This window comes from Tamandua tetradactyla, chromosome 1 (assembly GCF_023851605.1).
Source record: "Tamandua tetradactyla isolate mTamTet1 chromosome 1, mTamTet1.pri, whole genome shotgun sequence".
NCBI classification, from domain to species: Eukaryota; Metazoa; Chordata; class Mammalia; order Pilosa; family Myrmecophagidae; genus Tamandua; species Tamandua tetradactyla.
The window spans coordinates 69,861,715-69,875,948 of NC_135327.1; the positions used below are offsets into that span (position 1 = coordinate 69,861,715).

The 14,234-nt window shown below is 41.7% G+C and overlaps 1 protein-coding gene across 1 annotated transcript in view; it reads right to left on the reverse strand.

Annotated features, from left to right (window-relative positions):
- Window positions 1-744: 744 nt before the first annotated feature.
- PKD1L1 (polycystin 1 like 1, transient receptor potential channel interacting) overlaps window positions 745-14,234 on the reverse strand; it is a 172,752-nt gene continuing 159,262 nt past the window's right edge. The window contains exons 50-53 of the mRNA XM_077157478.1: window positions 9,887-10,021; window positions 6,946-7,176; window positions 1,843-2,004; window positions 745-990 (exon numbers count right to left, since the gene is read on the reverse strand). Of these exons, the coding sequence (XP_077013593.1) occupies window positions 745-990; window positions 1,843-2,004; window positions 6,946-7,176; window positions 9,887-10,021 (774 nt within the window). The remainder of the gene's footprint in view (window positions 991-1,842; window positions 2,005-6,945; window positions 7,177-9,886; window positions 10,022-14,234) is intronic.

A 14,234-nucleotide genomic window follows, 5' to 3' on the forward strand; every position in this document is an offset into this window, starting at 1 on the left:
ACTGCTGCTCTGACCTGTGTATACGATTGCTCTTGTCCAGCAAAACATCTCCTTGAGCCTCAGAGAAGTTACCACTGAAAGGTGCCTATCATTGGAGCACAGATTGTATCTTCTTTTTTTTTTCATTGGATACCTATTACATAATGTATGGATTCTTTTCTTTTGCTGGCAAGCGCTATGACTCTAGCTCTACAAGCCACCAACATTTCCTCCTTTAGACTGCCAGGCCAACCAACTGCTTCTTATAAATATGACTTTTTTGGCGTATTCTCTCCTTCAATGCTTTGTTCCCTAAAACTTGGTGGTGTTAGTTAGGATTTGAGGAGATTGTGAGAGACTTTCTTTGCTCTATTATTCTTTGTCTACCACCAAGGCCTTTGATTGGTCCCTCTGGGTATACTAACTTGGAGAATTTTGTGTTCTATTGTAAGTGGTGGCATCCTTTCTCCCTTTGATCTAATTTTCATTGTACTTGGCAGCCATTCTTGGGATTATTGGTCATGGTTCTGAGTCATAGATATTTCTTAGTTTCAACGTAGGCAGAGATTTCATTTCTCTTAGTTTCTTTGCTGATTTCAGTTGTAAACAGATATAAGGATGTGGATACATATTTATGACAGCATGTTCAATTAGAAGTCATATCATTTATTCTTCATGATTAAATGGTTCTTCAGTTCTGGTCAGAGCACATTTCATCACCCGTACTAACTTTATACAAATGGGCCTCATGACTGGGAATGACAATTATTTCCAGTCCCTTTTAGAATGTAAGCATTTTGCTATAAAAAAATTAACAAAAATAATTTTGCTTATGCTTACCCCAGTAGGTTGGTGATCAGAGATATTCACTGAAGGACTGTCTTCTGTCCTGGCCTCCACTGTATTGATGGGTGGTTTTTCTAGAACAGGGATTTGTAAATTATCGGACAAACTGTTAATCTTCAACAGCAGCTCATCTAATAGATTTGAAAATTCTTCCAGGTAATAATTCTGAAGGGAAGAAAATTAGATTAGTAAATGCATTCACGAACCTAATTTTCCTTCTTTCCTCACTATCTGAAGCAGTTGGTGGTATGAATTTTAGATGACAATATACTATATTAAAACACATACTGGGCCCTGGAGTCAGAAGATTTGGGTTCCAGGCCTCTCTCTTCACATCTCATTTATCATATACAGGGTTCCAGGCCTCTCTCTTCACATCTCGTTTATCATATACAGGTATTTATATAAATATTATGGGATAATAATGCCCACATAAAGGACTACTGAGTGGATTCAGATGCAATAAGATATGGAAAAGTATGCAATAAACAGTAAAGTTCTATAAATGCAGAATATCATGGTGATAGATGACTTGGTTTCAGAATTGCACTGGGCAATGCCTAAATATCAGCAATGGGAAACAGTTGGATACTTGGTGCACAAATACCTGCTTTGATTTGTTTGCATTCAGATCTGGGGTAACTGAACTCAAATATCAGGTCTAAGGCTCCATTTTCTAGAGAAAAGTGTTATTTTGGTAGCAGATACCAAAAGCAAATCACAAACTCTAAAGGGGACAGAACTATGTGTGTGTGCTAGGAGGAGGATTACAAACTACCATCTAAACTTACAGGGTGATTATGAGGATATAATGAGTTGAAAGAAGAGAATATGCTTGGTATACTGTAAAGTGCTTTATAATTTCAAAGGAATATTTTATGAATGCCTTTATGGTCGGGAACTAATTTTGTGTCTTTGCAATGATGTTTGGCACAGAATCACCATTATGCTTTAAGAATTGAAAGCAATCAAATCATGTGATATTGGGTTCACTAATGCAAGAATCTCATGGCTTACATGATTCTCAACCATCTTAGTCTCTTCCAGCGTTGGCCTTTCCAGTCCTAGAAAGGCAAGGGTCTTTCTCCATATGTAAGCAGTAACATCTTTAAGTCTTACGAAGTCTTTACGTTGAAAAGATTTTCTTTTTCTGGTAAAAGTCAGGAGGGAAACTCTCAGCTGCAGAAAAGAAAAAAGTAAAAACAAATTTATAATTAGCAGAAATAAACTGCTTTGTTAATTAAAAAACGATGAAATGGAGGTTATATCTGATGATGCTATTTTACGACCCTTTGATAAGGTGCAAATTTCTTAGTAAAACCAGGAAATTACCTTTCATGAATTGAGTTCAACTGCAGTAAGATAAACTTAGTGACAGAAATTAATTTTATCAAAAGGGTATTTTCACACTCTATCATCTGAAGATTAGAATTATTAAGACATTGTCTTAATTGGCATAGCTGAGATGAGCTGTGAAGTGCATGTGACAGCACACGACTGTACCCAGGAAACAGGAAGGAATGCACAGATAGGTGGGTCTTGTCTGCCTTCATGTGTCCTACTTGTATAGGGATGCACAGGTACTGGAGAGAAAACTGGTCTATAAACTGTCCCCAGTTATATGCAGGTGGTAGGCCTTGACTGCTTTGCCAGAAAAAAGATCCCCAGAGACAGTGAGAACTGTGGGCCTGATTCATATTCAGAGATATTAATATGTTAGTACTCCCTGTTTTGGGTGATAAAGCTCAAATGCTTTAGCATGACTTTCCAGGTCCTCCATTTCAGACTCCCACCATTCTTTGCAGCATTATGTTTGTTCCAACCAGAACTTCTCCTTGACCCTCCCTTACTACTTTGCTCTTGCTCTGGGCCCTGCTTACAAATATTCTTCCCAATCATTTCCATGAGCGGTACTCTTGCTCATCCACCAAGACTGAAATCAGATTTCACTTATGCTATGTGAAGGTTTTCCAGTCTCCTCTGGAAGAACAAACTAGCTCCTCATCTGTGTTCCTTGCTTTTTGAGGAAACTTCTCCTTAGACTTTAGAACTGGATATAATTGGACAGAATCTGTATGCTAAAAACTCTAATGCACTGATGAAAGAAGCCAAAGAACATCTTAATAAATGGATGTATGTACAGGATTCTTGGACAGAAAGGACAGCATTATTAAGATGTCAATTCTCCCCCAAATTGATTTATAAATTCAAAGCAATCCCAATTGAAATCCCAGCATACTTTTATGGGTAGATAATTGTGGCATATTTCTCAGGGATTGGAGCCTAGTCATACTTAAAAATTTTCAATCATTTCTACCTTCTCTCCCTGTCTCTCATGTCTGTAGCCTAACTCACTGTTCTCCCTTCCCCCCCTCGTCAGTAACCTCCCGTCTCAGTAGCTTATCTCAAAACTACAAGCCTTCTTGTTATTCTGTCCTTGCCTCTAGCTATCTTCTGCCACCCTTGCCTAGCAACTACCTTTTAGCTTGTGTAATTGGCTCTCCGAACCCCCTACCCTCTCCCCTACTCCCCCCCCCTTGTGCAACTGTATATAACCTCAGCTCCCTGTAGCCTCGGGGTCTTTAGAGCACTTGAGCCGCTTCGGTACCTAAGCTTGTCCCATGTAACAATAAAGACGCTTTGTACTGATTAATTGGCCTCTGGCTCAAGTCCTTTAGACCCCTCGCCGCACTAGGCGAGCAGGCCCGGCTTACCACAGGTTATATCCCAGCGAGCTCGCCCCCCAAACCACCCGAAGTCTGGAGCCGAAACCGCCCGGCTGCGCAACCGGCTGAAGCTATCCCCGCAGATAATGACAAGCTGGATATGAATTTTACATGCAAAGGCAAAAGAACTGGAATAGCCAAAACTGAAAAAGAAGCACAAAGTTGGGTGACTCTCCAACCCTATTTGAATATTTACTATAGACTTATAGTTATGAAGGAAGTGTGGTATTGGTAAAAGGACAGATCAAGGGAGTAGAATAGAGACTACAAAATAGAGTCACACAGATGTAGTTAGCAGATTTTTGACAAAGGTGAAAAGACTATTCAATAGAGAAATGATAGTCTTTCCAAAAATGGTGCAGGAACAATTGGATATCCATATATAAAAACATTAACTCCAACCCATGCCTCACAACTTATTAAAAAAAAAAGCTCAGAATGGATCATCGACCTAAGTATAAAACATTAAACTATTAATCTTCTAGAAGAAAACAAAATAGGAAATGCACATGACATTGTGTTTGGCAATGAATTTTTGATACGACACTAAAAGCAAAATCCAGAAAAGAGAAACTGGATATATTTGCCTTTATCAAAATTAAAAGCTTTTGCCCTACAAAAAACACTGTTAAGAGAATGAAAGGCCAAGCCACAGACTGGGAGAAAATATTTGCATATCACACACTGAATAAAGAATTTTCATCCAAAATATATAAAATTGCCATAATTATTTGCTTATACTCATGTCTTTCTTAGGAGCTGTGAGCACCTTAGGGCAGGTACTATATATTATCTTTGTTTCACTATTGTTTGCATACAATAGGTATTCTTTAAATTATTAGTGAATGAATGCACGAGTAAATTAATGAGTAAGTGGATGGAATGATGGATGGATGGATGAAGGGATGGTTGGCTGAATGAATGAGCAGTGGGTAGCTGCTAGGAGGGTTAAAGAAGCAAAGGACTTGGGCCTGTATTATTAAGGTATGAGTATGTGCAGCATCACTTCCTATTTCACTTCATCTACTAAACTGGTAGACTTTTACAGACAAAAGAATTTTACCCACTTAGAAATTCAATTCATTTAACTTTCAGTGAGCTCTACAATGTGTCAAGAACTGCCACAAGTCTGTCATAGTGCATGTATCAGCTATGAAATGGCCAGATTTCCAAGAGAAGATAGAAAATGAGCATAATTCAGTAGGCAAAACAGGTGAGCCACAGGCAGAATCCTACAGGAGTCAAGAGGAGGATTTGCTAGCTGGGAATATGGTGGGGGAAAAGGCCAGGGAAACATTCAAGAGGTGACCCCAAATTTAACATTGTCTTATAAGAATGAGTAGGACTTTGGCCAAGTGTCGAGTAGGACTTTGGCCAAGTGTCAAGTAGGAGAGGGACCTAGAGGGAAGGTGTAAGCAAGTTGAAGGAGCATCGCATACAGGGGCTCAAAAGTGCAACCAAGGCTGGGCTAGGAGTGCTGCTCATAGTCCAACACAGAGCAAGGTTTTCTCACACTGAATATGCAACAGGATCCCTGGAGGGCTTTTGAGAATGGCTGTGCCTGGGACCCATCCCCTGAGATTCTGATGCAGTAAATCTGGGGTGGGACCTAAAGAAGAGCTGGGCTGCTAGCGGTAGCTGAGTGGGGTAGGGCTACCAGATAAAATAAAGGATATACAGTTGAATTTCAGTGTCAAATAAACAATGAATAATTTTTTATTCATTACAGTATAAGTATGTCTGAACTATTGTAGGGCACATATTTATGCTAAAAAAATATTTCTTGTTTAGTGGGAATTTAAAGTTATCTTTATCTTTATTTCTGAATCTGTCAACTCTATGTAGAGTGGCAGGGCAAGGCTGTGGGGATCTCCTTTACCATGAAAAGATTTTTAACTGGGGGTAACATGAACAGATTCGTAAGTGGTGACTGGGTTAGAGGGTGGGAAGCAGAAAGCGCCACACCCAGAGTACATATCTAATAAATGTTGGCTGATTTAAATGTTTTTAAGAAAGCAAGATTTAGATAACAAGGCAAGAGGTACCCCTGCAATAGTATATGACGGGACAGTGTATGATGTAATTCAGCACAGGATGAATGAAGTGAGGATAATGAGGAAGCTTCCTGTAAAAGCAGTGATATCTGGGAGTCAAATTGATTGTCATGGTGATCTGTGGGAAGGCTACATGGGAACAAGCAAATCATTTTACACATTCAATATCACCTGTTAAGCAGACAGAAGCGCCACTAACCACTAGGAAAGAGAATATTTTGCCTAAATATACAATTTAGAAAGTATTTGTTTGTAAATCCCACTAATCATAGACTGCATACACTCTTTCCTTCCCCAACCCCACCCCCCACAGCCACCTCCATCCCCTTGCTCGAAGCCAGGACTGGGAACGCTAACCCTGCAGGGACTTCTTGGCAGATCAATCAATCCACCTTCCCCATTTTACAGGCAAAGAGTCTGAGCCCCAGAGGATAGAAGTAAACAGTCAAGGCTACAAAAGCTGTTGGACAAAAATGACCAGAACTTGAGGATCCATAATAAATACAAGAGTTGTACCAAATAGTCCTCATAGTATGGAGGCAAGGTGAGTTGGTCCATACTGAACAAAAAGATAATGCCAGGGGTGCAAGGGTAGTTCAGTGGTAGAATTCTCACCTGCCACGCAGGAGACCCGAGTTCGATTCCTGGGCCATGCACTTTCCCCAAAAACAAACAAACAAGCAAACAAACAAACAAAAACCAAACAAACAAACAAAATTCAACAAATGGTGCTGCAATAATATGATACTCACATAGAAAAAGAATGAAATGTGACCCTAACAATACAGCATAAAAAAAAGGATAATGCATTTCATTTTGGAGTTCTCTGCAATAAAAATCTCGGTATGATAAAAAGAGATTCAGATATCCAGTTAATGACCTAGGTGTATCAGAAAATAGATGAAATAATTGAATTCTAGTACTCACTATGTGATGGCTGACTGGAGAGACATTTTTAAGACAGAAAGACTGAGATAGTGAGACAAGAGATACCCTCACAACAGCATGAGATTGTATAAGTTAAACAAAGAGAAAGAATCAGTGTGGCTCAGAGCAGGGTAAGAGAGACCAGGAAGGCTTCCTGGAGGAGGGAGGCTTCCTGGATGAGGGAGGCTTCCTGGAGTGATTAGTGGTCTGCTGGACTGTTCTAGGCTAAGGCAGAGTCAAATTGTATTCAGCCTTTCCCAAGGCAGGTCAGAACGGGCTTCAGGGATTTGTTATCATAAGATTTGGCCTGGGCAGAGTGGAAATATATGTTATGAACCAAAAAGAATTTCACCCAAACATTAAGTGAAATTTTAAAAAACCTTCACTTCAAACTCTGGGACACAGGTACTTACCATTCCAAACCACAAAATGGCCACAACCATGCAAAAGGCCCCATAGTAACAAGCCATAGCACATTGGTTAGACTTGTAAAGGCCAAAGAATGCTTCTTCTGGGTGCCTTCCCAGAAACGGAGAGAGCAGCTTGGGTATGGAATCTACAAAGGTGCTGGAGGGTAGAGGCTGGGTGAAGAGCAGAAGTCTATGCAGGTGCGAGAGGGCGATCAGCGCCAGGATGCCAGCCAGCTGCAGGGGGGAGAAAAACCCACCACAGTTCACCTTCTTGGCACCATGCTTCACAGACCAGAACACTCATTTGTGGACACTAAATGCTTTACAATAATGCAAAGTTGGAGCCTCAAATTTTGGACCAATCTCAGTCTGGCTGAAACCCCTGTTGGGTCTTACTGTTGCCCTTCCCATGCCGTGCCTGGCGTCCGACCAACTCTTGAAGCTCATGCTCCTTCCTCTATCAGATGTGCTATTCCTGACTGGTCCCATGGATTGCACTCCATCCAACCTCCTCTCCTCCGGAAAGTATTACTTCTGTCTTTAACGATCAGCTACTGCTACCTTCTCTCTGCCCCTCAGGAATCCTTGCTAGGCTTTTTCCTCCAGGAGACCACAATTATCACAAGGTTGGTGGTGTTTTCATTCCCTAGTCCCCGGCAAAGGCTCTGTAAAATAAGCCACTTAATGGCAGGGAGGCTAATTTTAAGTTAAATATAGTTCTGATAATTTTCGCTGTCCTGGTCACTGTAACAGACTGAGAACTAGGTCTGGGATCTGAGAGGTTTGTTCGACGAGCCCTGTGCATCTTATACACTCAATTCACTCAAGCAAGTACCGGCGCCAATAAATATTTTCTCTATCTGGATGACAGACTATTGACAGTCTTCCCAGGACCCTACATGTTCACATAGGAACCAACCATCAGAATGCTCTCCTGGGCTTCTGAGCAGGTGCTACAGCCACAAAATCCATTCTCATATAGGTCCCAGCTGACCTCCCATTTCCATTTATCGCACCCAAAGATTTTCCTACTAATATACTGGTACTCATTATATTATTACTTACTGTACAAGTGGAATCATGAAAACATTAGTAGAAATCATAAGAAAGAAAACACAATCCATAAGTCCCTCATCTCAACAAATCAAGCTGTTTTGTGCCCCTCTCCACATGCAATCATGATTTCTTAACAGTTAGAACTCTGCTACTTAATTTGGACATAATTCGTATTCTGGGGTTTCTTTTCTTAACAGAAAGGCCTAATTACAGGATGCTAAGTGGTCTTAATAACAAACATCTGAACAGTTAGATAATTCCATATATACATAATCTCTAAACTCATCAATACCATTCTAGGCACACACCATTGATGTGTTCTGTGGTTTGGTAACTGGCCATGTTTGGTGGGCTGGTGAGGGGCAGAGCTGGGTTTCAGTCCAGGTCTGATTTCAAAGCCTGCTCTTTCTCCCCAGGCTTGCTGAGCCTTTGCCACCAAGGCTAAGGCAAGGGTTTGAGGAACATATTCCCTGGAGCAGGAAAGCAGGGCCTGGCTTTCTGTCCAGTGAGAGCCATGGACTTTAAGAGCCACAAGGATCACAAGCTGAGCTCTAGCCCTCCTGTATTTTGATCCTAAGACCAGCCTTTGGGGCCAGTCCCAGATGGAGCAATACTCTGTAGCAGAATGCCTTGGAGGAAGTGAGTTGCAGGAGAAAGAACATGGTCTTTAAAGGCAGGTGTTTCTGCAAACCCATGCCCACAGGTAAGCATCCTCTACCTACTAGTTATGCCACTAACCTCTGTGAAAGAACAATAGCCCACAGTTAGGTTGTGATAATTGAGTAATATATGAGAGGCTCTCTGTACAATTCCTAGCACTTAGAAGAAGCTCAGTAGATGAAAATCGCTCTTTCTTACTCATCTATCCACACACTGGATAAAGGGAGTAATGGTCACAAGATTTTCACAGTCACACCTTAAAAGCTCTACAGCTATTCAATCATCTTCAAGAATCAGGACTATTTATTAGATTATAGTTCAACAGTTACAGGTATTTCCCTCTAGTTACTTCAATACACCAAAAATTGAAAAGAGATATCTATATAATGCATAAGAATAACCTCCAGAATGACCTCTTGGCTCTATTGGAAACCTCTCAGCCACTGAAACTTTATTATGTTTCATTTGTCTCCCCACTTTTGGTTAAAAATGTTTTCTCAATCCCACAATGCCAGGGCCAGGCTCATCCCTTGGAGTCATGTCCCATGTGCCATGGTGTCATGGTCAGGTTCATGTGTCAACTTGGCCAAGTCGTGGTACCCGTTTGTCTGGTTGGGCAAGCGCTGGCCTGTCTGTTGCAATGAGGACATTTCATAGAATTAGATCATGATCATGTCAGCTGCATCCATAGCTGATTCCATTTGTAATCAGCCAAAGGGGAGTGTCTTCTGCAATGAGTGATGCTTAATCTAATCATGGGAAGCTTTTCAAGGAGGATTCAGAAGAGACAGATTCTATTCCTGCTTCGGCTGGCAAGCCTCTCCTGTGGAGTTCACCCAGACCCTCCATCAGAGTCATCGGCTTCACAGCCTGCCCTGCAGATTTTGGACTCTGCATTCCCGCAGTCACATGAGACACTTTTATAAACTTTATATTTGCGAGTGTTCCCTATTGATTTTGTCTCTCTAGAGAACCCTAACTAATACATACGGGGAAGCATAACACAGAGCAAGTGATCAGTAAATTATGATTAGTGTTGCTATGACCATAATTTATTATATAAATACTGATATCTAAAATCACACTGTAATGGGTTGGGAGACTAGAGTTCTAGATGGTGGCTTCACCTTGAGAGATGTTTTTCCCTTGAGAAAGGGCTAACTAAAGAGAGTACACTAATTTTATTGGCTTATTAAGGAAATAACTGGATAAAGAGGAGTATTCTTACCCCTGGTGCAATGATGCTGGAGATTAAACAATGCATCATCAAAGAGCAAGAAGTCATTGCTTTTTGAAGGCCAAGAAGATAAATGCATTTGAACATCAAAAGGAATAAAAGGATTCCTTGGAGCCATCGGGTCTTCTGAAACAGAAGAACATAATGCAGTGGGTCAATCAATGACAAGAAAGCATATAGACATATTTATACTTGAAAGCCACGTACAAGGCAAAGTTTGCAATGATTACTGACTGAATTGGATTGTTGTACAGATCAGGAATCTCCAAGTTACAGAAGGTGGAAAATATCTTTAGAGGAGAGTAGGTTACCAGATGGACTAAATATAAATATAATGCATTTTTCAGAAAGACCAGGTCTGAATTCTGGCCTAGCCAGTTCTATAAAGAGCAGGATTAGATCCATGCTGAGACATTTCCCCTCCCTGAGCCTCAGCTCATGGTACCACTATATCACCATGGAGGCTAGAACCTAGGGGAAATCTTCAGTGCAGGTAATTCCCTCCCTCCCTTTATAGTTACAGAATATTTTGCAGGTTGAAAACACCTTCTGTTTGTGTGTGTGTATATTACTTAATCCTCACAAAAACTAGAAGTAGTCCCATTTTATAGCTGTGGATTCTAAAGCTCAGATAAACAAGGTGGACAAATGGAAGCAGCACAGCTGGTTAAATGCGAGATGCTGGGTTCAAACCTGGACACCACATTCAGCACACTTGTCCTCTCCCCAACAAGGGCCCATTAAGGCCCCTCATGTTTCTACAAGGGGTTTCATTGGGAAAGTACTTTTGGGGAATGAACTCCTCTATTCTCATCAAGATCCTAAGTTAACGAGAAAGAATAAAAGCTGGATATCTTAAAATCTACAGGACCAAAAAATCAAGGACTTTTTTCTGTTTGTTTGCTTGACTGGAGAACTTTTTATTTTTTTTGGGGGGGGGGGGGCGGTGCATGATCCAGGAATTGAACTCGGGTCTCCCTTGTGGAAGACAAGCATTCTACCACTGAACCACCTGTGCACCTTGTTTATTTATTTGATATGTTTCTTAATTAATTGGTATGAGGTCAACAATGATCTCTGACAATCAAAACCCAGTTTGAAGCTGTGAGTGGTTCCCACTCTTCTGGTACCTTTTAGGGTATGAGGCCCCACCGTGGGCCTGTGGAAAACAGCCATGAGCTAGGCTTTATCCAGCACCACCCAGGAGAAACAGGATGCCAGCCACAGGTGTCATTTTAACTTTTCTAGCAGCCGCATTTTAAAAAGGAAAAATTAAATAGATGGAATTCATTTTATAATATATTTTATTTAACCTAGACTTCTACAATGTCATTTCAACATGCAATCAATAGAACACTTTTGAGATATTTTACATTCTTAATTTCCCTACTAAGTTTATGAAACCTAGCAAGTATGTACACTTAGAGCATATTTCAGTTTGGACTAGCAGCATTTTGAGTGTTCAGTGGCCACAGGTGGCTTTTGGTTTCTGTATCAGATAGTACAGCTGTAAACTCTCTGAATATAGAGTAGAAAGGAACCCCTTTCCTATCTACACTGATTTGAGAGGTGACATAAGACTTCTTAATTATCATTATTATAGCTGCCATTTATAGAAAACCTACCACATGGCAAATTCTGAGTACACACACAAGCTACACATGCAAACACATCCTAACAAAACCCCGCAAGTTATGTCTCATAGGTCTGGCTTATTAAGACTTGAAGAAAGTTAAGTAACTTGCCCAAAGTCACATGGCTGAAAAGTATTGGAACTAAATCCTAAGTTTGCTGATCCAGAGCCTGTGCTGTTCTACTTCGACACATTCCTAGGCCTTGCTCAAACATATTGCCCTCTATCCCCATCTGCTAAATCCAATCACTGGAGAAGCATTCATTTCAATCCTGAAGGTGGCTCCTTCTTCTAGTGCCTGGTATGCAGCTTAAGTGTAAGTTAAAGCTAACTCCCTCTAACTCTCTCTTTGTGGGATTTGTTTAACAATCGCAAGGGAGGTGCCCATGGAAGGAGAATTCAGGAGAGAAAACTGCAGTGTGGGAGTCACCATCAAGAACGTATGAAGGCAACCGGGGACAGCGTTGTCTAGTCCACATATCTGGGGGCTGTTACTGAACACTCAATAATGCAACAACAGAACTAGATATTCCAGGGCTACAGTGCAGCCATCTCCGCTGTGGTACTTCTGGCTTTTAGTCAATGCTTAGGGATGTGCTTCCCAGGTCCCAGAAACCAAATTATTGCTTTGCTTTTGATCAGATGTATGTATAGGACCTACGGCACATTGCTTAATATTTCTGAGCATCATTCTCCTTATCTGTAAAATGAGTAGAATCTTTGTGCCTGTTTCTTTAGGAGGTTGACAGTAGTGCCTGGCACTGGGCTTGGCACATGATATATGTTAGCTCTCACTCAGAAGCTAATGACAGAATCAGAAATCATTGCTTCGGCTAGAGAAGAGGGAACTCCCAGGCAAGTTTTTCTGGCAAGGGTTGAACACTGTCAAAGATCGACATCAGTAGAAAGAAAGGATAATAAAAGGCAGACTCATTTCCAAGATCGAACCAGAAATTCATCAGATGGGCATATTGATTGGACCACATTCAGTTTTGTCTTCTAGAAAATCTGCCCACTGCCCCTGAAAGGAACTGTGCTACAAAGCTTTTTGCACTGCACATGCCATCCCCTTTCCTGAGGTCATGTGACCACAGCATCTATGATTCATGAGATTCTCTGGTAAGAATGTGCCAGAGGAGAAAGCTAACAAACAGCCAGTGTGGTTCACTGAGTCAGAGTTTATATAGCAGTCCAAACCGCACAACAGCCATAACTATGCGGCAGTGGCAACCTTGGAGAAGTTGAGAGATCTAGCTTGCAGAAAGAGGGTTGACTATTGCAGACATGCTAATTAGGCTAGGAGAGCTTGTTGTCCCAGAGAGAAATGTTAAAAAAACAAGCAAACAAAAAGCCCAAAACAAAATCATTTATTAAGGACCTACTCCTGGTGCTTCTAGGCTTGTGCTGGACAGACAATAAGCAAAATAAGTAAGACACGGATTGTAGAAGATGCTAGTAAGTACGATGAGGACAGGATAAGGGACAGGAGGTGAGGGAGATGGAGGGGGGAGGACCTCAAGGAGAAGGTGATATTTCATGAAGATGTGAGAAGATTGGCTGATGGATGTCTTCCTGATTTTGTGCCTAGTTCCTGGACCCCTGAGCCCCTGCTGCACTTCTCTCCATGAGCTTAAAGGTTAATAGACCGTGCAGTTTGACTTCAGAGCTCTGTGCTTGCACAGACCCCTTCCATCCCTGGAAGAGTCCTAACAATGTGCTCTAAGGTCACAGTTTTGGTATGGTTGCAAAGATATTGCATACTATTTTTCTTAAGAAGGGCTCACAAAGCTGGAACCCTGTTTGGATTCTCTCCAAGCTCTTGTTTCTTTCCCTTTGAGCTGGTGGGTTTCTATTGTTTGCAATGAATGAAATGATCTTAGATGAGAAGAAGGGACACACATGCCAACAATGAACAAGATATGGTGACCCAGCTTAGGTGGAAGAAGCAAAGAAGTGTGGAAGACCAAGGGCTTTGCCCCACCTGGATGTCTACAAAGAGGGGTAGGGAGGGCTGGATAAGGAGTGGAGATTGCAGAACAAAGTAAGAGAAGAAGTTGAGAGAAGGCAGGGATGGAATAATCAGGGGAAGAAGGAAGTTGGTACATCATCCAGGAGCAAGATGGAGCTGGGTGAGGAAGATAATTTGTCCTTGTGCAGCTTCAAGGTGAGCTTCTTCTAGGTGCTCCTGGGACCCAACCCAGTCCAGGAGGTGTGAGGCCATTCTGGGCTTATGGGTAGCCTTGGGGCTCTGACACCATTCCACTGTGTAGAAAAGGGAGGTCCTGGGAGAAGTGAGGGATGAGGGAGGCAGCATAGCAAGGGAGCTGAGTAAGAGGGCTCAACCTCCATACATTAAATGAAAGTCAGAGTCTTGGCATGGGACCTGACCCATTTTTTGGTCCAATCATCCTCCCAAATTTAGAACACCCCTTACCATGGGATTCCTCACTGGGACTTGCCAGTTCCATCTGTGCATCTGTACTGCTCCTCACAGCAGAGACCTCCCTGTCCCAAGTTGGAGACCACTCCATGCATGAATCCCCACCTGAAGGATGGAGGGAGAAGCATGGGCTTTGAAGCCAGACTTCTCCTATAGTGGGACCTAGACCTTTATTGGATCATTGGTCTATTCATTTGTAAAGTCCTACTTCTAGGACTGCTGTCAGGTGCAGAGAGAAAACAGACATGAAGTATCTACGCAGGTGA